General features: G+C 44.4%; 1 protein-coding gene across 1 annotated transcript in view; it reads right to left on the bottom strand.

Moving 5' to 3' along the window:
* Positions 1 to 333: 333 nt before the first annotated feature.
* The window catches only part of LOC135524884 (ribosome-binding protein 1-like), a 40,721-nt gene continuing 13,197 nt past the window's right edge, over positions 334 to 27,857 (bottom strand). Inside the window, 22 exon segments of the mRNA XM_064952737.1 lie at positions 334 to 372; positions 6,179 to 6,466; positions 6,618 to 6,659; positions 9,971 to 10,042; positions 11,951 to 12,022; positions 12,153 to 12,245; positions 12,518 to 12,607; positions 12,818 to 12,953; positions 13,164 to 13,204; positions 13,417 to 13,507; positions 14,250 to 14,287; positions 14,619 to 14,730; positions 14,853 to 14,890; positions 15,152 to 15,239; positions 15,328 to 15,362; positions 15,717 to 15,898; positions 16,281 to 16,398; positions 24,531 to 24,684; positions 25,921 to 26,039; positions 26,405 to 26,557; positions 26,940 to 27,062; positions 27,552 to 27,703. Of these exon segments, the coding sequence (XP_064808809.1) occupies positions 334 to 372; positions 6,179 to 6,466; positions 6,618 to 6,659; positions 9,971 to 10,042; positions 11,951 to 12,022; positions 12,153 to 12,245; positions 12,518 to 12,607; positions 12,818 to 12,953; positions 13,164 to 13,204; positions 13,417 to 13,507; positions 14,250 to 14,287; positions 14,619 to 14,730; positions 14,853 to 14,890; positions 15,152 to 15,239; positions 15,328 to 15,362; positions 15,717 to 15,898; positions 16,281 to 16,398; positions 24,531 to 24,684; positions 25,921 to 26,039; positions 26,405 to 26,557; positions 26,940 to 27,062; positions 27,552 to 27,703 (2,276 nt within the window).

Genomic DNA, 27,857 nt, shown 5'->3' with positions numbered 1-27,857 from the left:
ATGACAGACCGAAAAAAATAAAAAAATAAAATCCCCCCCACCAAGTTACACATTTAATAAGGCACCGAATTGGTGGAACGACCCAGAAAGATTTTGAGCCAGTTTTCCCCAGACACATTAAGCCTAGTCCCTGGCTAACACGTTTCTTTAAGGGAGATTCTCCACTGAGCATGTATTTTAGTTCCGGAAGAGGCTTAAATCAGTGTCCGGGAAACTGGCCCTTTGATTTTTTTTTTAATAGGAGTTGCAGCAATCAACTACTACAGTACAAGAACTAAGTTTTGGAATGCATAACTATGATAAATCATGTTTAAGTGTCACGTCTTCAGTCTCTTACACAGATGTTCCTTCCTTCAGTCCTGAACTCTCTTCCTGAAAGACAGAAACAAAAATATTTACAAACCACACCCAATCAATTAATACATCAAATCAATCATTGATGGACTTGACAACAACATTTTTTAAACAAATAATTACATAACTAGGGCTGTGGCAGCCATGAGATTGTCAGCCAGTGATTGTCAAACATAATTAATGGTTAATTACCATGAGACATTTAAACACGTTTAGCATCTCTTAGCTTCCACGCTTCCTTACAAGCCACTGATGCAGACCTTTGGATTTATTAGACTTTTTCAAATGTAGACATTCCATATAATATAACCTACACCTTCACAATACATAATTTATTTTAGACAGGTCTAAAGAAACATGACATGAAGAAAATGTTGTCTAATTCAGAAGAACGGAATAGCATATTCTGAGTTGTTCTCATGTTAGGCCCTGATCTGGCTGTGGGCTACACTAGTTCAATTGGCAGACCAGATTTGCTTAGAAATTATTTTAGAATATGAAGAATACAATTGAACAAATAGAAAAGGACATTTTCTCCAAATGATTTCCAAGGAAGCGCGCACATGCAGCTTATTCTGTGTTGAGTAGTTAATTGCCCCAAAAGGCCAGTTTCCCAGACATAGGCTTAATCTAGGCTTAATCTATGCTTAATTTAAAGTTATTTTTAAAATTTAATTAAAAAAAAAAATGTAGTTGTGATACAAAGGTTGGACTGTGTGTTTTGATTTTTTTTAAATAAATTCTAAGGCTGCATGATGGGACTCTGAGGATTTGAAGAGTTGCACGAAAGACATGAGCACTGATTCGTTTCTTGTGTGGACTGACTTTGGTCATCCATGAGAGGATTAGGCCTACTGAACAGCAACAGCACTAGCCTGTCAATCTACTATCCCCCATAGTACAAAAGTTGACTTATTCGATTAGTCCTTCTGTGTGAGAAATAAATATTCCAAACAGACAGGGACCGTTGTGGGATGTGATAGATCTCAAATTAATACAACAAATCGCATGAAAAAAAAAAGAGTTTAAAATCAAAAATGAGGCTGATGCAACAGATCAGAACGTTGAGCTTAAAATGTTAAAATATTAGGCTATTTATTCACATTATAAGCACAGAAATGCGCACCTGGCAGTAGGATATAAGCGCGAATGTTCCAAAATGCAATCAACTAGCAGAAAAACATGCGAGTTAGGCTCAACACTGAGTGGAAAGCGGGCAATGTGCTTAAGTTTTAAAATAAAGTTATTTGGCTACTTTAGTTGTGCTACAAAGGCCTATGGGCTAGGCTACATGAGGTGTGCGACTATGATTTGAATAAGTTGCAAAAGTGATAGGCTAATATTGTCACCCATCAGACTATTCTTAAAGTTGTCTTTATGTATACTAAAAATCACACACACACAGTGAAATTTGTTTTGACGTAGAATGGACCATTATCTGTATTGAAACAGGGGCAGCGGGAGGAAAATACACGTCATCTATGCACTGAAATAGCAAATGGAGGAGGCTTTCCCCCCCGTGGGTGGTTCATTCTCATCCCAGCCAGATCGGCTATACTCCTGTTGTAAAGAGAAGCAAAGTGCTTAATATTAGGACATATGAGAAAGAAAGTATGCCTAGCCTAGTGTTACCTCCAGACCTCATAATCAGTAGTGTCACCACCATAATCAATAGTGTCAGTAGTGTTACCTCCAGACCTCATAATCAATAGTGTCAGTAGTGTTACCTCCAGACCTCATAATCAATAGTGTCAGTAGTGTTACCTCCAGACCTCATAATCAGTAGTGTCACCACCATAATCAATAGTGCCAGTAGTATCACCTCCATAATCAATAGTGTCAGTAGTGTCACCTCCATAATCAATAGTGTCAGTAGTGTTACCACCATAATCAATAGTGTCACCACCATAATCAATAGTGTCAGTAGTGTTACCACCATAATCAATAGTGTCACCACCATAATCAATAGTGTCAGTAGTGTCACCTCCATAATCAATAGTGTCAGTAGTGTCACCTCCATAATCAATAGTGTCAGTAGTGTCACCACCATAATCAATAGTGTCAGTAGTGTCACCACCATAATCAATAGTGTCAGTAGTGTCACCTCCATAATCAATAGTGTCAGTAGTGTCACCTCCATAATCAATAGTGTCAGTAGTGTCACCACCATAATCAATAGTGTCAGTAGTGTCACCTCCATAATCAATAGTGTCAGTAGTGTCACCACCATAATCAATAGTGTCAGTAGTGTCACCACCATAATTAATGAAATGTCAAGTGAAATGTGTTTTGATGTAGAATGGACCATTATCATGCACCGGGAGGCAGCGGGAGGAAAAGAGAAGAGAAGCAAAGTGCTTAATATTAGGACATTTGAGAAAGAAATTATGCCTAGCCTATAGATAGCTGATGGGATCCTCCCCTTAAGAGGCCATCACTTCTGTTCTCTCTCGCAATTGCATAGCCTATAGAAATGTTACGCAACATGAGCTCTCATGACGAGTTTGGATTTTCTAAAACATTTGCATTGATGTCAGAGTGATGAGAGGAACAATAGAGTGCTGTGAGTACCAGGCAACTATCACGTTTGGTAGGCTACTAATGGCCATCAGCAGCATCAGAGCTTGGAGAAGCCTAGTTTCCGTCTCATGTAATTTGACTGGGTCATGACTCGTGCCTGCCGTTGTGTAACAGCCCTAAAACCACACCCATGCGGCAGTTAAACACTATTAGGTGTAGTCATTCAAGTGAAGGAATCCCACTAAGCATACACATTCATTCAGAGCGACTTTCAGTACAGCGAGTGCATATTTCAGTATGTTTCTGTGATCCCTGTGGGAATTGAACCCACAACCGTGGCGTAATAAAGCAGTGCGGATTGGCCTCATTAGAGCGGTCCTGTAGTGTCCTGTAGCGTGTCCTGTAGAGCGTCTTGTAGAGTGAACTTTAAGAGCTGCTGGAGTTGTGGTGGCTGCTTGACCCAGGTCTGTTTTTTTTCCCACATCATTTGTAATTCATTTTGTACATAATGTTGCAGCTACCGTCTCTTATGAACGAATAGAGCTTCTGAACATCAGAACAGCGATTACTCACCTCGAACTGGACAAAGATTTTCTATTTAACAAGTCTGACGCAAAGGGTATACTGCTTTGTCATGACAAGGCCAAATCCCTGTAATCGGCGTGAAGAAAAGACAGAGGGCGGGGTGCCTTGTCAGAATTCGTTGACGACTAGGTAAACGTTCAATCATTGGAAAACAAATTGGACGATCTATGATTAAGACTATCCAACCAACGGGACATTGAAAACTGTAATAACTTATGTTTCACAGAGACGGGGCTGAAAGACGACACGGATCATTGAGAGCTGGATGGTTTCTCTGTACATCGGCAGGGCACTTACATCTGGTAAGACGAGGGGATGTGTCCATTTGTCAAAAACTGCGGATGCGCAATGTCTAATATTAAAGAAGTCTCGAGGTATTGCTTGCCTGAGGTAGAATACCTCATGATAAGCTGTAGACCACACTATCTACCAAGAGAGTTCTTATCTATAATATTCGTAGCCATCTATTTACCACCACAAACCGATGCTGCCACTAAGACCGCACTCAACGAGCTGTATAAGGCCAAACAAGAAAAATGCTCAACCAGAAGTGCCGCTCCTAGTGGCTGGGAACTTTAATGCAGGCAAGCTTAAATCCATTTTACATAATTTCTACCAGCATGTCACATGTGCAACCAGAAAAACAACTCCAGACACTTTTACACCACATACAGAGACGCAAACAAAGCTCTCCCTCCATTTGGCAAATCTGACCATAATTCTATCCTCTTGATTCCTGCGTACAATCAAAAACTAAAAGCAGGAACTACATTACCCAACCAGAAGCCATGGATTACAGGTAACATCCACACGAGCTAAAGGCTAGAGCTGCAGCTTTCAAGGAGGGGGGCACTAACACAGACACTTATAAGAAATCCCGATATGCCCTCAGACGAACCATCAAACAGGCAAAGCGTCAACACAGGACTAAGAATGAAACCGATCTTGAAATATATTACGGACTAAAGGGAAACCCAGCCACGAGCTGCCCAGTGATGCGAGCCTACCTAAACACCTTTTGTGCTCGCTTTAAGGCAAGCAACACTGAATCATGCATGAGAGCACTTGCTGTTCCAGAAGACTGATCACGCTCTCCATAGCCGATGTGAGCAAGGCCTTTAAAACAGGTCAATATTCAAAAAGGCGCTGCCCTTTCCCACCTGGACAAAAGGAAAACCTATGTGAGAATGCTGTTCTTTGACTACAGCTCAGCGTTCAACACCATAATGCCCTCAATGCTCATCACTAAGCTAAGGACCCTGGGACTAAACACCTCCTTCTGCAACTGGACCCTGGACTTCCTGACGGGCCGCCCCCAGGTGGTAAGGGTACGTAACACACACATCCGCCACACTGATCCTCAACACGGGGGCTTCTCAGGGGTGCGTGCTTAGTCCTCTCCTGTTTCCTGTTTACGCATGACTACACGGCCAGGCACGACTCCAACACAATCATTAAGTTTGCAAACGGCCCAGTACATCACTCGGGCCAAGCATCCTGCCATCTAGGACCTATATACTAGGCGGTGTCAAAGGAAGGACCTAAAAATAGTCAAAGACTCCATCCACCCTAGTCATACTGTTCTCTCTGCTACAGGCACAGCAAGCGGTACCGGAGCGCCAAGTCTAGGACCAAAAGGCTCCATAAAAGACTGCTGAACAATTAACCAAAATGGCCACCCGGACTTTTTACATCGACTTGAACCCCCCCTCCCTATGTTTTTACACTGCTGCTACCCGCTGTTCATTATTTATACATACCATAATTTCTGGACGATAAGCCGCTACTTTTTCCCCACGCTTTGAACCTCACGGTTTATACAATGACGCGGCTAATTTATGGATTTTTCCCGCTTTCACAAGATTCATGCCGCCAAAAAAACTGAGCACCATCACATAATGTGACGTAAATCGAGCGCGCTCAAACTTCCCATCATTCTGATTACGGTAGTCATTTTGTCACCCTCATCATGGCAAAGACACAGAGAAATGCATATGATGCAGCTTTCAAGTTGAAGGCGATTGATCTGGCTGTTGGAAAAGGAAATAGAGCTGCTGACAACGTGGAGCATTGTCAAAAAAATCCACTATCATCAACGGGTTTCGAAAAGCTGGACTGCTGCTTGTTGAAGAGGGCAGCGATCCAACATCGGATGAAGCAATTCTGAGGCTATTCAACTCCGACACCGAAGGAGATGACTTCAGTGGTTTCAGTGCACAGGAGGAGGAAGATAGTGACCAATGACTTTCTTGGTAGGCTACCGTTTACTGCTATTTTTTTATGTTTTTGTTACAAGCGGTGTTTCATTAAAGCCTATACATTTTTGTTACAAGTCGTGTTTCGTTTAAAGGCTGTGTAAAGTTCATTTGTTTCAATGTACTGGTAGGCACCTGCAGCTTATAGACATGTGCGGCTTATTTATGTACAAAATACACATTTTGAAAAAATTCAGTGGGTGCGGTTTATATTCAGGTGCGCTTAATAGTCCAGAAATTACAGCAGTCATTTTCGTCATTTTCTCTCAACTAACGCGCACATCGACTCCCCTGTATATAGCCTCGTTATTGTTGCCCTTTTATTCAGTAACTCTTTTGCTTCAAACTGCATTGTTAATGGTTTGTAAGTAAGTATTTCACGTTAAGTTTGTATTCGGTGCATGTGACAAATAAAATTGTATTTGATTTGAACACTCCGCTGAATGTGGCCCACGGTCATGTACCTTTAGCTGGGCTACGTCCTCTGTGTCAGCCTGTGGGGAGTCTCCTGCCTCTTTCAGAATGTCCAGCTGAGCCTGGGGTTCCACAGTCTTCTGAGCCTGGGGTTCCACAGTCTTCTGGGCCTGGGGTTCCACAGTCTTCTGAGCCTGGGGTTCCACAGTCTTCTGGGCCTGGGGTTCCACAGTCTTCTGAGCCTGGGGTTCCACAGTCTTCTGGGCCTGGGGTTCCACAGTCTTCTGGGCCTGGGGTTCCACAGTCTTCTGGGCCTGGGGTTCCACAGTCTTCTGAGCCTGGGGGGGTCAAGATCACATAAAATAAAAAACACAAGTCAGTCAAATAACCAGTCACACAGACAGTCATACTGAGAAGTCGCTGTCCAACTAAGCAGTTTGTAAGCCAATGTCAAAGTTCTGCCCTCTTCCGATTGGCTGTTGCACGTACCTGTTCAAACTCCTCCGTGGTTTGACTCAACAGGGACTGGACCTTGAGACGCACAAAACATTAGGATATAATGCATTACACACAGTGTCAGAAGATGATGAAGTGGCTGGACACTGAGGTGTCCCCCCTGCCACAGACAAATAGATAAAAGCATTAAAGAGCGATGACATGGCACCAGCACAGGCACAGGCACATACCCACCCACGCAGGCAGGCAGGCACCCCCACCCACCCACCCACGCAGGCAGGCAGGCACACACCCACCCACCCACGCAGGCAGGCAGGCACACACCCACCCACACACGCAGGCAGGCACACACCCACCCACACACGCAGGCAGGCACACACCCACCCACCCACGCAGGCAGGCACACACCCACCCACGCAGGCACACACCCACCCACGCAGGCACACACCCACCCACGCAGGCAGGCAGGCACACACCCACCCACGCAGGCAGGCAGGCACACACCCTCCCACGCAGGCACACAACCCCCCACGCAGGCAGGCACACACACCCACACACCCACGCAGGCACACACCCACCCACGCAGGCAGGCAGGCACACACACCCACCCACGCAGGCAGGCAGGCACACACACACACACACACCCACTCACGCAGGCAGGCACCACTCTGTGCCATGTCAGTGCATCACTCCACACCAGGCAATAAGAAGCATCACTTTAAAAAAAATAAAAAAAATGGGTCTACAGTGGAAAACTAAATCCAAGCAGTGAGTGATCATGCTTAGAATAGAGAGTGAGCCAAGCTGTGGTTAGGGCAGCTGATAGTCAACACACTGGGTGGTTAAAACAAACGCAGCTGCTGCGTACGGAGAAAACTGGACAGACTGGACACACTGCCTATAATAATACATTAATAATAACGCCGACAAAGTCAAGACACTGGCCTCACAACATTCTTGAACTTGAGAAACAACCCAGGTTGACAGTGACACACCCAAGTCTGAAGCATAGGAATACCCATGTTGCTAGGCCGCTCTCGTGTGTTCGTCATATATCACACACACAGTATCAGTCAAAAGTTTGGGCACACCTACTCATGGGTTTCTTTATTTTTTTCTATATTGTAGAATAATAGTGAAGACATCGAAACTATGAAATAACCCATATAGAATCATGTTGTAACCAAAAAAAAAAAAAGTTAAAACAAAATACATTTTTATAGTTGGGATTCTTCAAAGTAGCCACCCTTTGCTTTAATGACAGCTTTGCACACTCTTGGAATTCTGTCAACCAGCTTCACGAGGAATGATTTTCCAGTCTTGAAGGAGTTCCCACATATGCTGAGCACTTGTTGGCTGCTTTTCCTTCACTCTGCGGTCCAACTCATCCCAAACCATCTCAACTGGATTGAGGTCGGGTGATGGTCGAGGCCAAGTCATCTGATGCAGTACTCAATCACTCTCCTTCTTGGATAAAGCCATTTAACAGGACTTAACGAGGGCTCTCTTCTGTATACCACGCCTACCTTATTCACAACAACTGATTGCCTCAAATGCATTAACATTAAGGAAAGAAATTCCACAAATTAACTAGGCACACCTGTTAATTGAAATGCATTCCAGGTGACTACCTCATGAAGCTGGTTGAGAGAATGCCAAGAGTGTGCAAAGCTGTCAAGGCAAAGGGTGGCTACTTTGAAGAATCTCAAATATATTTTGATTTGTTGAACACTTTTTTGGTTACTACATGATTCCATGTGTGTTATTTCATAGTTTTGATGTCTTCACTACTTTTCTACAATGTAGAAAATAGTAAAAATAAAGGAAAACCCTGGAATGAGTAGGAGTCCAAACTTTTGACTGGTTCTGTAAACAAAACAAAAATCAAACACACAGCCTTGTTTAGCTCTGTAGCTCCTCTAACAGCCGGTTGCTGCTGCTGGAGTGAAACACGTTTTTATAAGCCCAGCCTATTGCGCAACAAAACAGAGTTTATGGCCACAATTTTTAAACATTTTTTGAAATTAATTTTTTTAAAGGATCCCATGTTTTATATTGCTACTATTTGTATTTTTCAACTCCCGATTGAAGCGCTCATCCTCATCCTCCAGTCACCTATTTTAATGGATAGGCAATACAGTAGGCAGGCTATCAGCGCATCACCCACCACCTTGCAATCTAAGCTGGAGACAGTGTGCATTTTGAAATCATATATTTAAATTGTTTGAAACATGGGAGATGTTTTTTTTGTATTTCATATGATTAGAAATCTCTCACCATTTGCTTCAAAGTGAAAAATCACCAAAGAAACGTGGATAAAATTATTTGTATTTTATAAAGACTCATAAGCCGTTGAAACCGTTGATTTTTCTCCTCTTCTACTGGTTTTCATAATTAGGTTTCGGTGTCCAGAAGACAAAAAAGCACCAGCCGGGTCATATCACCGACTCCCAGCCGGGTCATATCACCTTTACTCCCAGCCGGAACAGATCATATCACCGACTCCCTGTTCGGGTCATATCACCGACTCCCAGCCGGGTCATATCACCGACTCCCAGCCGGGTCATATCACCGACTCCCAGCCGGGTCATATCACCGACTCCCAGCCGGGTCATATCACCGACTCCCAGCCGGGTCATATCACCGACTCCCAGCCGGGTCATATTCACCTATATTTAACTAGGCAAGCCAGTTAAGAATAAATTCTTATTTTCAATGACGGCCTCGGAACAGTGAGTGTTCAGGGGCAGAACGACAGATTTGTACCTTGTCAGCTCGGGGTTTGAACTTGCAACCTTCCGGTTACTAGTCCACCTGCTCTAACCACTAGGCTGGGACCCTGCCACCAAGCCTAGTTGTTGCATCTTTAGATTCCCCCTCCATGTTTTTTAACAGGGTTTTCTTTTATCTCCGTCACATGAAACCTTCAACTGGAAACATCGAGTTCTTTCCCCAAACAGTAGGTTCCCATAAATGTCCTTTTCTTTGGCTGCTTCATTACAGTAGTTGTTCAGTAATATAGCCTTTTAGCTGTGTCATGGACGATAGGCTTGCTATTTATTGTTTCACATTTCAATTAATCTCTTAACAAAAATGTAAAATAATACGCCATTCTGTGTATACATGCATAATCATTTCTATTGGTCACATAATTTTTTTACAATTTGGAACAAAATGTAACCGTTTGCTTTTGTACTGGTTGATGTGGGTTGGAAAGCCGGAAATGTGACAGAATCGACTGTAATGTTCACCCATGTATAAACCTTCCTAATTAGACTGTTCTGATGACTATATTATTGTGGTAGCAACCACAGGACCCTCCAGCAGATTAGACCGGCAGTAAAATTAGGATGCCCTATGACCTATAACCTCCAATGCATTCTGACCTCAGGCTCCGATTGTCCGTCCATTCTGTGCCCCGGCCTCAGGGACCGCCTTCTGGCTCTGAGCGTGCTCCGTCACTCACTCAGTCACGACCCAGACCTGGAAAACAGGAAGCTCCAGGGGTTAGGGACAAGAGGGACTAGAACTGGGATACCCAAACTTATACACACACCTAAGTTGACCATCCAGACAGTCACGAAACCAGACTGATGTTAAACATCAGACAGGACCACAGGAAACAGGTGTGCACTCACACTTACATCAGACAGCCAGCTCCTCCCAGACCTGATATTCTGGGCCTGCGTCACGACACCAGACCTGATATTAAACTCCATCAGGCCTATACCAGCGTCTGGGCCTGACCTGATATTAAACATCAGCTGGCACTACAGACTCACTATACAGAGCTTCTTCAACTGGAGAACAGACACACAGAACATCAGACAGACTCCGTAGACCTGTATTACATTCTATGGTCACTCACTATCAGCCATGACGATTTAAACATCAGACGTCAAACACAAAACAGCCTTGTCATATCAGATTATGATTTTCCATAGTCAGTCCTACACCAGACCTGATGTTAAACATCAGACAGTCACTACCCAGACCTGATATTAAACATCAGACAGTCACTGTCACTCACCAGACCTGATATTAAACCGACACCAGACCTGATATTTCCATCAGACGTCACTAAACCAGACCTGATATTAAACATCAGACAGTCACTATACCAGACCTGATATCATCCATCAGACAGTCACTACACCAGACCTGATATTAAACATGTTCAGACTATATGAATGTTGATGTGTATAACTAGTGTACCCATCTATGGTCTATATAATAATAATAATAATAATAATAGACCTGATATTAAACATCAGACAGTCACTAAACGCTTAAAACTGAGTTTATGGCATATAAAGACCTGATTTTATTCAACAAATACCAGACATTTAAACATTGTGTAGCTGGGACTCTTTTGACTGCAATCAGATGAAGATCTTCAAAGGTAAGTGATTCATTTTATCCAGACTGATTTCATGACTAGTCACTACACCAGACCTCCTTTAAACATGGCTGGAAAACAGTTTGTATGACTTTTAAACATCCATCAGACGGTCACTGTCCACAGATAAACATCAGCATGGTGTGACCTGATATTAAACATCCATCAGACAGTCACTATACCAGACCTTTTAAAATGTGACAAATTGGCTGGATTAACAAGACAGTTTAAGACCTGTTTAAACATTATCAGTTCATCTTTAAGACCGATGTATAACAGACTTGTATTTTTATGAATGTTTATTATTACTGTCACTATATTTCATCACAGTCACACACACATCCATCACAGGAAAACCTGTTTTTCCATCAGACAGTCATATCCCAACACCCTGAGCGACACCATCGGAGACCTGGGGTTAAACATGGTCTGCATTCATCAACAGTGACCCTGGAGCAATTAGGATTAAATGCTTTGCTCAAGTTCATCACAGTCATTTCCACCTGGTCATCCAGGCTCAGGACCTGATTTGGACATCCATCAGACAGTCACTACACCAGACCTGATATTAAACATCCAGACAGTCACTACTCCAGACCTGTTTTAAACATCAGACAGTCACTAAACCAGACCTGATATTAAACATCCATCAGACAGTCACACTAAACCAGACCTGATATTTAACATCCAGACAGTCACTAAACCAGACCTGATATTAAACATCCATCAGACAGTCACTACACCAGACCTGATATTTAACATCCAGACAGTCACTAAACCAGACCTGATATTAAACATCCATCAGACAGTCACTACACCAGACCTGATATTTAACATCCAGACAGTCACTAAACCAGACCTGATATTAAACATCCATCAGACAGTCACTACACCAGACCTGATAATTAAAACATATCACACGAAGCATTATGATAAAACCCTTCAGGTGAACATAAATTTATTAAACCTGTTCTATGCTTTGGTTTCCTGTCTTCAAGCTCTCTGAAGTCTCCTCCAGAGTATGCACTTGTTCCAGGGCCTAGTGTGAGTAGAGAGGGTGTGGTTTAGAACAGGGCCGCAGACAAAGACAATTCTACAGCCATGCAAAATGATTACAGAAGAGAGGAGATGTAAAAAAAAATGTACAAATTTAAACACTGCTACTTCACCTTCTTCAACTGGTCCTCAGAGTCGGCCATCTTGGACTTCCACACCAGCTCCTCCCCCTCAACACTCTTCTGAAGGTTCGTCAGCATTCCTTCCTGTGGTTGGAGAAAGATCCATGACATGTAGACCACAACTCGCTCTCTCGCACTTCGTGTTTATGCAAGGAGGAGGTTTTGTTTCACATCTTTATCGATGCAGGCGTTGGGGGATAAATTCAGCACATCTATTTCCCCATCCACACCTCGGTCTCTCTCAAACACGCCATTGTCTTTATTTGTGAAAAGTATGTAGACCAAATTTCTAGTTTATTTAGAGATGCAGGTGACGGTACACCAATTGGGCATGTTGTATCAGTGTAAGTCCTTACCGTTTCAGCCAGGACTGTCCTGTACTGGTCACACTGTGCCTGCAGTGTCCCGTGGCTGTGCTCTGCCTCCTTCAGTTTCTCCAACAGCTCCTGGAATCAAAACACCACAGACAGAACCAATAAGAAAGTCCGTTACATTTGATTACAAAATGTTATTTGTCTTTGGTGCTCTGGTTTACAGGTAAAGGGTAAAAACCAGACACTACACAGACTGCATTATACATTGTTAAACATACTACATAACCATTACTTCTGTCAGACCAGACCAATCAATAATAATTTATTATGGCTCAGTCTTACCGGCAGCTCTGTGCTCAGCTGGGACTCTTGGCTCTGCTGGACCTGAGCGAGGATCTCCTGTACCTTCTGTGATTGGTCCCTGGCTTCCCTTAGCTCCTCTCGTAGTGATTTCATCACAGCTTCTCTCTCTGCCAGACTAATGAAGAACGAAGAGGACAGAAACAGTTTAGTTTCCTTTTTCTATAGAAGAGCCAGAATCCCATATTGCTTCATTTGTATTGTTTCACTGTAAAGTGTATAGCCATTCTGAGGAGACTTTGAATCCAGTTTGATTTTGATTATCCATAAAGGAAAGAAACATTTCAAAATAAGAAGTGGGTTTGTTGATGAGCAACGGTCCACGTACCTGGTTTGTAGCGCGGCCAGTTCTGCTGTGTTGTCCGACTGCTGAAACCCAAAACAGATCCTTCACTGATACAGATCACGTTGCTAGACAAGCAAGGAAACTAGAGCCTGGTCACCAGATCTGCTTGTGCAGTCTTGCCAAAATCCTAATGGTCATTGTCATACCGAACGCCAATAGGAGTTGGCTATACAGCACAAACAGGCCTGGGACCAGGCTAAGGTGACTGACTGTAGGAGAGGAAAGGGGAACGTACAGTGGTGCTGCTCTGGGCCTGTTCAGATTGTTCTTTGAGTTGAATCCCTTCCTCTTCTAGTGTTACTTCCTGGCTCTCACTCTTCTCCAGACTGGATGGAAGAGCACATGGTTAACCAGCGTTAGACAATGGAGTGTTTTACTGTAATACAGCTGTATGGAATTGATAGTTTTTTGTGCACAAGACATAGGACTAGAACTACTATAACTGACAGTCCTATTCGAGTCACTGTTCTGTCCCCTGGTAAATGTATTACTGTGGAACAAGCCAATGTTCTGTCCCCTGGTAAATGTATTACTGTGGAACAAGCCAATGTTCTGTCCCCTGGTAAATCTATTTCCCTGGAACAAGCCAATGTTCTGTCCCCTGGAACAAGCCAATGTTCTGTCCCCTGGTAAATCTATTTCCCTGGAACAAGCCAATGTTCTGTCCCCTGGAACAAGCCAATGTTCTGTCCCCTGGAACAAGCCAATGTTCTGTCCCCTGGAACAAGCCAATGTTCTGTCCCCTGGAACAAGCCAATGTTCTATCCCCTGGAACAAGCCAATGTTCTGTCCCCTGGAACAAGCCAATGTTCGGTCCCCTGGAACAAGCCAATGTTCTGTCCCCTGGAACAAGCCAATGTTCTGTCCCCTGGAACAAGCCAATGTTCTGTCCCCTGGAACAAGCCAATGTTCTGTCCCCTGGAACAAGCCAATGTTCTGTCCCCTGGAACAAGCCAATGTTCTGTCCCCTGGAACAAGCCAATGTTCTGTCCCCTGGAACAAGCCAATGTTCTGTCCCCTGGTAAATCTATTTCCCTGGAACAAGCCATCAATAAAATGATAACATACCCATTGAGTAGCTGATCAGACTCTCCTGAGACATCAGCCTGGTAAAAAAAAAAAGTTTCAATATTAAGATGACTTTATTGGTCTGCTTTATCCCAAACCCTCTGGAAAACACACACGCTGGAGCAGGGGACTGCCACGCTGGGCACCATGGAGCAGTTGTGGTGTGAAGGTGAAGTGCCTTGCTCAAGGGCATAACGGCAGGCAAAGGCATCTAGGATTTGATATAAGCAACCCTTTGGTTGCCAGATATATATTTTTTTGCCGACTCACTTCTCTAACCACTAGGCTATATGTCAACCCAAGTTCACCACGAGAACATGTCAATATTCATAATGGAAAAAAACGGTCGTGTAAATATGGAAATGGTACCGATTTTAGCGCAAAACTTTGGGGCGCTACAGGAGAGTTTAGTAGTTGTTCCATCTCTTCTTTAAGCTGTTTCAGTTCTTCCTGAAGGGACACCACCAGGCGTCTGTCCTCACTAATATAAAATAGAGATACACATGAGAATGTTCCAGTACGTAGTAGCAGAATTAAACAAAGCTGGTGACTGAATCAAACGGATGATTTAAAACAGGTAGGGGGGGGGGGACCTAGACGTACCTGTTTGGTGCCTGCTCGGTCTCAGCTGTAGTGACCTCCTGTCGCGACAGAGTGAGAAGATCATTAGAAAGACAAAATCTATAGTTTTCTCAATACCCTTCTTTGGAAACAAGAGGGCTCTTTACAATGGATACAATTCTGCTTAGACATGTCTAAATATTCTAAACAGCTAGCAACTCAATAGAGAAATGACCGATTCCGCTAGCGACTCAATAGAGATTCCGCTAGCCAAAGTTCATGGCCATCCCACTAGCACAGTGACAACAGAACGGAGACGGTCTGAGAGTTGAGATACTTACGACAGTCATAGCTGCCTCCTGTTTCATTTCTTTGAGCTGCTTCAGCTCCTCTTGGAGTGACGCCAGCCTAACGTCTCGGTCTTGAAGACTGGAAGAGAAATGATTGGTGTTGTTGAGAAAAGACCAACTCCACATCTATATAGAGAGAGAATTATGAGAGACAGATCAGAAAGTACCTGATCTTTAGCCGTTCCAACTCAGTGGAGTTATCCTACAAAACATAAACAAACAAATTCAGACAGCTTTAGAAGTGGATCGAAAAGAACAGTGGATAACATGGTTTCCACCTCCACGCCATCTTGGGACAAGATAATGCTTACTAGCCCCAGAGAGGTTCGGAAACAGACACTCCCACTCTTGTGATTACTTCCTGCAAATACTATGAATCTCCCATTGACGGTGCTCTGAGTCTTCATCGTGGATGTTTACAGGAAGTAAATGCATGTTGAGTCTATGGGTTTTGAAACTCTCTGGCACTACTCAGGACTGGCTCACGCAGTGTGCAAGTGCTGGTTGGGAGCAGTCTAGGCTCCTACCTAAACGATAATATCATCTAATAACTCACCTCCAAGTCCTCATTCTCGTCTCTGTTCTGGCTGGCCTCGAGAAGTACGTTAATGGATCCCACCTGCTCCTCCAGCTGTCCCTTCTCCAGCTCAGTCTGCTCCAGCTGGGCTGTGAGGGCCTCCAGCTGGGCCCCACGTTCCTTCAGATCATCCTCTACACTGTCCAGATGGACCTGGAGATCTGGAGGGACAGCGCTACAAACTATCAACATTGTTTTTAAATCAATACTCAAAAAAAGACCTTATTCACCTGCAATTTTAAAGAATAAAATAAATGTAGGTTAAGATCGGCAGTGAAAAATAACGTGACTACAGGTGCTCTGATTTGTTCCGTTGGTCAGCTTATTAAATCATCCAAATACATCCAAATAAATAAATAAACAAAATAATAGTAATAATAATAATAATAATAATAATATTATAATAAACAAATACATTAAGGTCGAACTTGAGGTTTCAGCATGAGTTTACATATGGACTTCAATGGAGCACTTTCGTTTCCTGTCCCGTTAAATTCCAGTGGAATTTGAAGAAACATGGCTGAAACGTGAATAATACTGTACCTGAAAGGGTGGTAGCATCCTGCTGGGCTTTCTCCAGGGTCCTCTGAGAACTCCTCAGCTCCTCACTGACGTCCTCCAGCCTCCTCTGCAGCTCCTGTTCACTCTCAGCATGACTGGCCTGATCGACATAGATCGTATTCTGTGATACCCTGAGCATGCTGTCACACTGCAGATAGTATTCTGTGATACCCTGAGCATGCTGTCACACTGCAGATAGTATTCTGTGATACTTCAGTGACAGCGTGCTCAGGGTAAGTTATGACATCCATCCATCTCACGCCATTTAGCTGAACATTTGATGCAAAGCAACTTAGTCACGCGTGAATACATTTTTACACAGGGGTGGTCGCATTGGGAATTGAATCAACAGCCCTTGGCGTTGCCGACCTGTACCGACTGGGCCTCTACTTAGTATGGTCTCGCTACTGTATCTGCATGGCCTGATTATGGAAGTAGGGTGCACACCTTACTCACCAACAGAGGGCAGCAGAGGATAAATATCATATCGCTACTACATTGTCCAGCTACAGAGTTAATAGGAACTATAAAAAAAACTGACGAGCAAAAGAGAGCGAGCGCAAAACAGACGGATAAGGATACAGGCGTAAAGGGTCTGGAGTGTATAAGTTCACTGACGGGCCCTTTAATTACATAACATTGTGATGATAAACTTCAGGGCTCGTACAAAGAGAGATCGTAGTTAAAATGATTAAACATTAAGTCTTGACCATCAAGTAAAAGACCGGCTCACTCCACACATTACGATAAACAGCATTCCACTAGGATGTAGCTAACGTACCCATGATAAACAGCATTCCACTAGGATGTAGCTAATGTACCCATGATAAACAGCATTCCATTAGGATGTAGCTAATGTACCCATGATAAACAGCATTCCACTAGGATGTAGCTAATGTACCCATGATAAACAGCATTCCACTAGGATGTAGCTAATGTACCCATGATAAACAGCATTCCATTAGGATGTAGCTAATGTACCCATGATAAACAGCATTCCACTAGGATGTAGCTAACGTACCCATGATAAACAGCATTCCACTAGGATGTAGCTAATGTACCCATGATAAACAGCATTCCATTAGGATGTAGCTAATGTACCCATGATAAACAGCATTCCACTAGGATGTAGCTAATGTACCCATGATAAACAGCATTCCACTAGGATGTAGCTAATGTACCCATGATAAACAGCATTCCATTAGATGTAGCTAATGTACCCATGATAAACAGCATTCCACTAGGATGTAGCTAACGTACCCATGATAAACAGCATTCCATTAGGATGTAGCTAACGTACCCATGATAAACAGCATTCCATTAGGATGTAGCTAATGTACCCATGATAAACAGCATTCCACTAGGATGTAGCTAATGTACCCATGATAAACAGCATTCCACTAGGATGTAGCTAACGTACCCATGATAAACAGCATTCCATTAGGATGTAGCTAATGTACCCATGATAAACAGCATTCCATTAGGATGTAGCTAATGTACCCATGATAAACAGCATTCCATTAGGATGTAGCTAATGTACCCATGATAAACAGCATTCCATTAGGATGTAGCTAATGTACCCATGATAAACAGCATTCCATTAGGATGTAGCTAATGTACCCATGATAAACAGCATTCCATTAGGATGTAGCTAACGTACCCATGATAAACAGCATTCCATTAGGATGTAGCTAACGTACCCATGATAAACAGCATTCCACTAGGATGTAGCTAACGTACCCATGATAAACAGCATTCCACTAGGATGTAGCTAATGTACCCATGATAAACAGCATTCCATTAGGATGTAGCTAATGTACCCATGATAAACAGCATTCCACTAGGATGTAGCTAATGTACCCATGATAAACAGCATTCCATTAGGATGTAGCTAACGTACCCATGATAAACAGCATTCCATTAGGATGTAGCTAACGTACCCATGATAAACAGCATTCCATTAGGATGTAGCTAACGTACCCATGATAAACAGCATTCCATTAGGATGTAGCTAACGTACCCATGATAAACAGCATTCCACTAGGATGTAGCTAACGTACCCATGATAAACAGCATTCCACTAGGATGTAGCTAATGTACCCATGATAAACAGCATTCCATTAGGATGTAGCTAATGTACCCATGATAAACAGCATTCCACTAGGATGTAGCTAACGTACCCATGATAAACAGCATTCCACTAGGATGTAGCTAACGTACCCATGATAAACAGCATTCCACTAGGATGTAGCTAACGTACCCATGATAAACAGCATTCCACTAGGATGTAAACGTACCCATGATAAACAGCATTCCACTAGGATGTAGCTAACGTACCCATGATAAACAGCATTCCATTAGGATGTAGCTAACGTACCCATGATAAACAGCATTCCACTAGGATGTAGCTAACGTACCCATGATAAACAGCATTCCATTAGGATGTAGCTAACGTACCCATGATAAACAGCATTCCACTAGGATGTAGCTAACGTACCCATGATAAACAGCATTCCACTAGGATGTAGCTATAAACAGCATTCATGATAAACAGCATTCCACTAGGATGTAGCTAATGTACCCATGATAAACAGCATTCCACTAGGATGTAGCTAATGTACCCATGATAAACAGCATTCCATTAGGATGTAGCTAATGTACTAAACACAGCTGGATTGGATGGATCCCATGATAAACAGCATTCCATTAGGATGTAGCTAATGTACCCACGATAAACAGCATTCCATTAGGATGTAGCTAATGTACCCACGATAAACAGCATTCCATTAGGATGTAGCTAATGTACTAAACACAGCTGGGTTGGATGGATCCCATGATAAACAGCATTCCATTAGGCCAGGGGAGGGCAAACCTTTTGGCTTCAAGGCCACATTGGGGGGGCTGCATTTTTATTTAGGGGACCAATTGTTAAAATCAATATGCGGGGGCCTCCAGAGTGGCGCAGCGGTCTAAGGCAATGCATCGCAGTGCTTGAGGCGTCACTACAGACCCAGGTTCGAACCCAGGCTGTGTCACAGCTGGCCATGATTGGGAGACCCATGAGGCAGCGCACAATTGGCCCAGCATCATCTGGGTTTGGCAGGACGGGATTTCCTTGTTCCATTGCGCACTAGCAACTCCTGTTGCGGGCCGGGGGCAGTGACACAGCGTGGGGTCGCCAGGTGCACAGTGTTTCCTCTGACACATTGTTGCGGCTGGCTTCCGGGTTAAGCGGGCATTGTGTCAAGAAGCAGTGCTGCTTGGCTGGATAGTGTTTCTGAGGATGCACAGCTCTCGACCGTCACCTCTCCCAAGTCCATACTGGAGTTGCAGCGATGGGACAAGACTGTAACTACCAATTGGATACCACAAAATTGGGGAGATTTTTATTTTTTTTAATGTATCGGGGGCCGGATTGAAGTGCCCAGCAGGCCGGATACAGCCCGTGGGCTATACTTTGCTTAAAAAGTACATTAGGGTGTAGCTTATGTACTAAACACAGCTGGGCGTGCTAGCGTTTTAAAACTGCTGGTCAGCAGCCTTAGCAGCAGCCTTAATAATAAGGGAGTCAATTTCACGCGATATGTATTGAATTCAAAATAAAATAAATCGTGAACGTGAAATAATGGATGTTGAAATCAAAAAAACAAATAATTGAAAGCAAAATGTATAGAATTATAAACTAAAATAAGACATCAAAAGATTGCGCCGAAGAACATGGCTGACTTCTTACCTTCTCCCAAACAATTGTGCTACTTTGTTCGTTTTTTTGGGTTAACTTATTAGTATTTATTTTTTTACTTATTGTGTACATAATGTTGCTGCTACCGTCTCTTATGACCAAAAAGAACTTCTGGACATCAGAACCACGATTACTCACCGCAGACTGGAAGAAACCTTCCTTTAACGAGGCCGACGAGAAGGAAATCCTGCATTCACTGAACAGGCTTAGAGTGAAGAAGACTCAGATCGGGCAGCCTTTGAGAATCCGTAGGCGAGCGAAGAAAATGCTCACCCAGAAGCACGCTCCTAGTGGCCAGGGACCTTAAGGGGGATCCTAGACCACCTTTACTCCACACACTGGAGGCAAGTAACACTGAAGCAAGCAACACTGAAGCATGCACGAGAGCACCAGCTGTTCTGGATGACTGTGTGATCACGTGCTCCGTAGCCGATGTGAACAAAACCTTTAAAAACACGTCAACATTCAAAGCCACTGGGCCAGACGGATTACCAGAATGTGTACTCCAAGCATGCGCAGACCAACTGTCAAGTGTCTTCAATGACATTTCAACCTCTCCCTGACCGAGTCTAATACCTACGTTTCAAACAGACTACCTTAGGCCCTGTATCCAAGAAAGCATCGGTAACCTTCCTAAATGATTAGTGCCCCGTAGCACTCACGTCGGTAGCCATGAAGTGCTTTGAAAAGGCTGGTCATGGCTCACATCAACAGCATCCTCCCGGACAACCGAGATCCACTCCAATTTGCATCCCACCCCAACAGATCCAAAGATGCAATCTCAAATCGCACTCCACACTGCCCTTTCTCACCTGGACAAAAAGGAACACCTGTGTGAGAATGACGTTCATTGACTACAGCTCAGCGTTCAACACCATAGTTCCCACGAAGCTCATCACTAAGCTAAGACCTCTGGGACTAAACACCTCCCTCTGCAACTGGATGCTGGACTTCATGACGGGCCGCCCCCAGGTGGTAAGAATAGGCAACAACACGTCTGCCACGCTGATCCTTAACACTGGGGCCCCTCAGGGGTGTGTACTTAGTCTCCTCCTGTACTCCCTGTTCACCCACAACTGCATGGCCAAACGTGACTCCAACACCATCAATAAGTTTGCTGACAACAAGTGGTAGGCCTGATCACCAACAATGATGAGACAGCCTGTAGGGAGGAGGTCAGCGAACTGGCAGTGTGGTGCCAGGACAACAACCTCTCCCTCAATGTGAGCAAGACAAAGGAGCTGATCGTAGACTACAGGAAATAAACCGTAGACCTACAGTTTAAGTCAGAAGTTTACATACACCTTAGCCAAATACATTTAAACTCAGGTTCACAATTCCTGACATTTAATCCTAGTAAAAATTCCATTTCTTGGGTCAGTTAGGATCACCACTTTATTTTAAAAATGTGAAATGTCAGAATAGTAGAGAGAATTATTTGTTTCAGCTGTTATTTCTTTCATCACATTCCCAGTGGGTCAGAAGTTTACATACTCAATCAGTATTTGGTAGCAGTGTCTTTAAATTGTTTAACTTGGGTCAAACGTTTTGGGTAGCCTTCAACAAGCTTCCCACAATAAGTTGGGTGAATTTTGACCCATTCCTCCTGACAGAGCTGCTGTAACTGAGTCAGGTTCATAGGCCTCCTTGCTCGCACACGCTTTTTCAGTTCTGCCCACAAATTTTCTATAGGATTGAGGTCAGGGCTTTGTGATGGCCACTCCAACACCTTGACTGTTGTCCTTAAGCCATTTTGCCACAACTTTGGAAGTATGCTTGGGGTCATTGTCCATTTGGATAACCTATTTGCAACCAAGCTTTAACTTCCTGACTGATGTCTTGATGTGAATATATTGAAGCAACAATGTTCCTGCCTCATGATGCCATCTATTTTGTGAAGTGCACCAGTCCCTGCAACAAAGCACCCCCACAATATTATGCGGCCATCCCCGTGCTTCACGGTTGGGATGGTGTTCTTTGGCTTGCAAGCCTCCCCTTTTTCCTCCAAACATAATGGTCATTATGACCAAACAGTTCTATTTTTGTTTCATCAGACGACAGGACTTTTCTCCAAAAAGTACAATCTTTATCCCCATGTGCAGTTGCAAACCGTAGTCTGGCTTTTTTTAATGGCGATTTTGGAGCAGTGGCTTCTTCCTTGCTGAGCGGCCTTTCAGGTTATGTCGATAGAGGACTTGTTTTACTGTGGATATAGATACTTTTGTACCGGTTTCCTCCAGCATCTTCACAAAGTCCTTTGCTGTTGTTCTGGGATTGATTTGCACTTTTCTCACCAAACGTTCATCTCTAGGAGACAGAACGCGTCTCCTTGCTGAGCAGTATGACGGCTGCGTGGTCCTATGGTGTTTATACCTGCGTAATATTGTTTGTACAGATAAACGTGGTACCTTCAGGCATGTGGAAATTTCTCCCAAGTATGAACCAGACTTGGAGGTCTACAAATTGTTTTCCTGAGGTCTTGGATGATTTTCCCATGATGTCAAGCAGAGGCACTAAGTTTGAAGGTAGGCTTTGAAATACATCCACAGGTACACCTCCAATTGACTCAAATTATGTAAATTAGCTTATCAGAAGCTACTAAAGCCATGACATTTTCTGGAATTTTCCAAGCTGTTTAAAGGCACAGTCAACTTAGTGTATGTAAACTTCTGACCCACTGGAATTGTGATACAGTGAATTATAAGTTAAATAATCTGTATGTAAACAATTGCTGGAAAAATTACTTGTGTCATGCACAAAGTAGATTTGCCAAAACTAAAGCTTGTTAACAAGAAATTTGCAGAGTGGTTGAAAAACAAGTTCATAACCCCACCTAAGTGTATGTAAACTTCCGACTTCAACTGTATATACTAGGCGGTGCCAGAGGAAAGCCCATAAAATTGTCCAGTCACCCAAGTTAGACTGTTTTCTCTAATGCACGGCAAGCGGTAGCGTCGACCCCCCCAAGTCATAAGACTGCTGAACAATAAATAAAATCACCACGGGACAATTTACATCCCTCCCCGCCCCCTTTGTACACTGCTGCTACTCTGTTATCTATGCACAGTCACTTCACCCCCACCTACATGTACAAAACCTGTACACCACCACACTGACTCGGTACAGGTGCCCCCTGTACATAGCCTCGTTGTTAGTCTGTTACTTTTTATTATAGCCTCCTTGGTAAATATTTTTCTTATTTACCAAGTAGACTATAGAGGGGTTTAGAGGGAGGCGAAGACAATGAGTCTCCATTGGTCCGCTAGTTTAGGAGTGACGGTTTGGCTTAAGCCAATCAATGATTTGATGTGTCACTGGCCCTGACCCTTCTAACTACGTAGGTAAACATATGAATTACCTGTTGCACAGCGGTTGTGGCAGGTGTCGGTAACTGGTTCGCCATGTGGCACACAATGGTGACGCCAGACCGTCCCATTAAGTAGGCTGTAGAAGAAAAAACCTGTCTATTGTGTTCATTGATTGGGTTAAGACGAACCGTCACTCCAAAACTAGCAGACCAATGGAGACTCATTGTCTACTCCTCCCTCTAAAGCCCGCCCCTTTCCACGGAAAAATGAGGCCAAAACTCTCAATCGAAAGGACTGGTCGTGAAAGCTAAAGGTATTACACGCAGGCAAAATGTATTCAATGGGATTGGTTTTTACTTTTGTTTTCAAATGTTTTCTTTAATAATTTCACGTCAGTTTTGCTCTCGCTTGAAAATTATTTACTTAAAAAAGACTTGGGGTTTTGCTTTTTGATGTCTTGTTTTTTTGTTTACAATTCTCTACATTTCGCTTTCGATCGTTTGGTTTTTGATTTCAACAGCCATTATTTCACCCGTCCTCAAATACATGTTTAGATTCTCAACTATATTTTTTTATGCTCACGATTATTTTTTACATTTTAAATTCAATACATGTGGTGTGAAATTGACCCCATATAGTAACCGTAGTAGTAGCAGTAACCATAGTAGATTCCATATAGCAGACAGTCTGATGTACAGTATACATAGTTAGACTAGATGGCGGCCATTTTGAAGACAGCATATGCAGAATGGAGTACTGCCTTGCTTGGGCACGTAGCACACATTCCATCTGGTGCCGAGAGAGAAAAGCATTCCTTTACAGCCAGCCCCATTATTATGTGATTGCATTCCAGCCCAACACACAGCTCTGTGATTACAAACCCATCAGAGATCCAGCCCCCATCACTGGTGCTTTAGAGGGGTGAAGGGGACCAATAGATAAGGGTTTAGAGGGAGGAACCAGCCAGTTGATAAGGGTTAGGAGACAGATACCTTTGATGACAATATGATGATAGAGTGTGTGTGTGTGTGTGGGGGGGGGCAGCCAGTAGGTAATGCCAGGCAAGTCTCTCGGCAAACTGGCAGCCCACTCTCCAGATGTAGTCATCATTCTGACCGTGTGTGTGTGTGTGTGTGTGTGTGTGTGTGTGTGTGTGTGTGTGTGTGTGTGCTCCAGTCTTACCTGTAGTGAAGACAATTGTTTCTCTACAGAAGACACCTTAGCCTCCAGTCCAGTCCTGATGACCTCATCAGTCTGGAGGCTCACACTCTTCTCCCCCAGCTCCTTGGTCAGTTTGGCACAATCCTGTCTCAGCTTGGCCAGCTCTGCATTCTGTCTGAGGAGAGACATTTACATTTGAGTCCTCTAGCAGATGCTCTTATCCAGATCAACTTACAGTTAAAATGTATTAATCTAAAATATATCTAGAGGAAACAACCACACAGTTGTAGCAAGTACATTTTCCCTCAAACTAGTTTTCACCAAAATTAATGATATTAGGAAAAGACAAGTGCGGGTATCGTTTTGTTTTTCACGCCGTGGGCTTCGCAGTAGAACCTCACGCCGCAGTAGAACCTCACGCCGCAGTAGAACCTCGCGCCGCAGTAGAACCTCGCGCCGCAGTAGAACCTCGCGCCGCAGTAGAACCTCGCGCCGCAGTAGAACCTCGCGCCGCAGTAGAACCTCGCGCCGCAGTAGAACCTCGCGCCGCAGTAGAACCTCACGCCGCAGTAGAACATCACGCCGCAGTAATCCTAGACCATAATGTATTTGATCTGCAGTTCCATTTACACTCTCAAAACAACAGATTATGGTTTATTCTCAAAATGTTTTCTTCCTAGTGGAAAATACTAAAACGTTTAGGGGCAAAGAACAGGAGGAGCCACCTATTTGCTGCCTGGCTGATGGCCTAGTTCAGGGGTCAGGGTAGAAGCAGAGACCTACTTGCTCTCTGCCTGGCTTGTGGCCTGGTTCAGGGGTCAGGGTAGAAGCAGAGACCTACTTGCTCTCTGCCTGGCTTGTGGCCTGGTTCAGGGGTTAGGGTAGAAGCAGAGACCTACTTGCTCTCTGCCTGGCTTGTGGCCTGGTTCAGGGTTAGGGTAGAAGCAGAGACCTTCTGCTTCCTGGCTTGTGACCTGGTTCAGGGGTTAGGCTAGAAGCAGAGACCTACTTGCTCTCCGCCTGGCTTGTGGCCTGGTTCAGGGGTTAGGGTAGAAGCAGAGACCTACTTGCTCTCTGCCTGGCTTGTGGCCTGGTTCAGGGGTCAGGGTAGAAGCAGAGACCTACTTGCTCTCTTCCTGGCTTGTGGCCTGGTTCAGGGGTTAGGGTAGAAGCAGAGACCTACTTGCTCTCCGCCTGGCTTGTGGCCTGGTTCAGGGGTTAGGGTAGAAGCAGAGACCTACTTGCTCTCTTCCTGGCTTGTGGCCTAGTTCAGGGGTTAGGGTAGAAGCAGAGACCTACTTGCTGCCTGGCTGATGGCCTAGTTCAGGGGTTAGGGTAGAAGCAGAGACCTACTTGCTCTCCGCCTGGCTTGTGGCCTGGTTCAGGGGTTAGGGTAGAAGCAGAGACCTACTTGCTCTCCGCCTGGCTTGTGGCCTGGTTCAGGGCGTCTCTGAGAATAGAGTTCTCCTGCTGCAGACGAGCCAGTTGGGCCGTGGGACCAGACTCCAACTGCTCCTGAAGACTGAGGACCTGAGAGGGGATTTAACAATTTGACTTAGTTTTTGAATGCTCTGGCAATCTTTGCATAATTCATTTAAATCCAATAAAGCACATTAAATTCAATTGAGAGAAAGTCAAAGGCAGACAGGGACAGAGGCCGACAGGGACAGAGGCCGACAGGGACAGAGGCCGACAGGGACAGAGGCCGACAGGGACAGAGGCCGACAGGGACAGAGGCCGACAGGGACAGAGGCCGACAGGGACAGAGGCCGACAGGGACAGAGGCCGACAGGGACAGAGGCCGACAGGGACAGAGGCCGACAGGGACAGAGGCCGACAGGGACAGAGGCCGACAGGGACAGAGGCTATTCTACTATTCTCATGTACATTAGTACCTTGGCGTTGAGTGTCTGTGTCTGGGCTACGTGGTCCTGGTAGGAGGCCTGCATACGAGCCTGGAGGGCGATCATCTCCTGCTCCCTGGATGAGAGCTGGGAACTCAGCCTGGTCTCCACACTGGCTACCTTGGACTTCTCAGCAGAGAGCTCCTATAGCGAGCAGAGAGCGACACACACACACCACACCATCAGACAGCTCCTAGAGAGACCTAGAGAAAGACCGAGGTAAACAATGGTCCAACACATTCATGTATGTAACACTAATGTATGTGGTTAATAAGTGGTCTTTGAGAGATATTCTCAACGTGTGTTTTACATTTGTGTGTGTCTGTTACCCTGCTGAGTTCCCAGAATCTGTTCTTGGCTATTGTGGTGTCCTCTTGCTCAGTGTGTGTGTCTGTATGTGTCTGTGTGTCTGTGTGTGTGTGTGTGTATGTATGTATGTATGTATGTATGTATGTATGTGTGTGTGTGTGTGTGTGTGTTGGTATGTCTGTGTGTGTGTCTGTCTGTGTGTGTGTGTTTGTGTTACCCTGCTGAGTTCCCGGAGTCTGTTTTTGGCTGCAGACGCATCCTCCTGCTGAGTAGCGAGCTGTTTCTGATTCTCCTCCAACTGTTTCTTCATCACAGCCACTGGGTCGCCCTTCTGAGTAGCCTGATTAACACACACACACAAAACATCAGCATCTGTAGTGTGTCTGAGTCTGCCCACCCCCCCCTCCACCCCCCATGCATTTAAACAGTATGTTAGTCATTTAGCAGACGCTCTTATCCAGAGCGACTAACAGGAGCAACTAGGGTTAAATGCCTTGCTCAAGGGTACAGACAGATCTTTAATCTAGTCGGCTCATGGATTCGAACCAGCAACCTTTTGGTTATTGTCCCAACGCTCTTAACTGTTAGGCTACCGACAATGTGGGTCTGTCACCACCACTCACAGTGGTTTGTCCCGTCCCAAACCACCCTCGCTCCAACCCCTTCGAATTACGTCTCCGAGTCCCAATCGGATTGTACCATGTGCCCTGACGAATTCCCTACCCACCACGTCAAGCCTGACATTATTCAACCCCCCCCTTCAACCCCACAGTGGTATCTCCCATCCCATTCTGGGTAATATAATCTCCCACCCCACCCAAGGTCCTACCACGTGCCAGGTGTCTTGTCTGATGCCAGCCTTGTCAGAGAGGATCTCTAGGAGGCGCTGGGCCTCTCCCTGACTGAAGACCATACTGCTAACGGTAGAGACCAGGGCCTTGTAGGGCAGGAATAGGGGGGAATCCAAACCAGAGTCCAACACTACAGAGCGACAGAGCGCAAATGATAGGGGGGGAAAAAGGAGGGAGGGGGGCGAGAAAAAGAGGGAGAAAAAAGGGGACAAAAGTTCTTACAAGTCAGTTGCTATATAGCTAAGGAGACATGATCACATAGCATTATACCAATGAAAACACAC

This window comes from Oncorhynchus masou, chromosome 31 (assembly GCF_036934945.1).
Source record: "Oncorhynchus masou masou isolate Uvic2021 chromosome 31, UVic_Omas_1.1, whole genome shotgun sequence".
Classification (NCBI taxonomy): Eukaryota; Metazoa; Chordata; class Actinopteri; order Salmoniformes; family Salmonidae; genus Oncorhynchus; species Oncorhynchus masou.
Note: the sequence above shows the minus strand (reverse complement) of the source record. Positions and strands in the feature narration are given on the sequence as shown.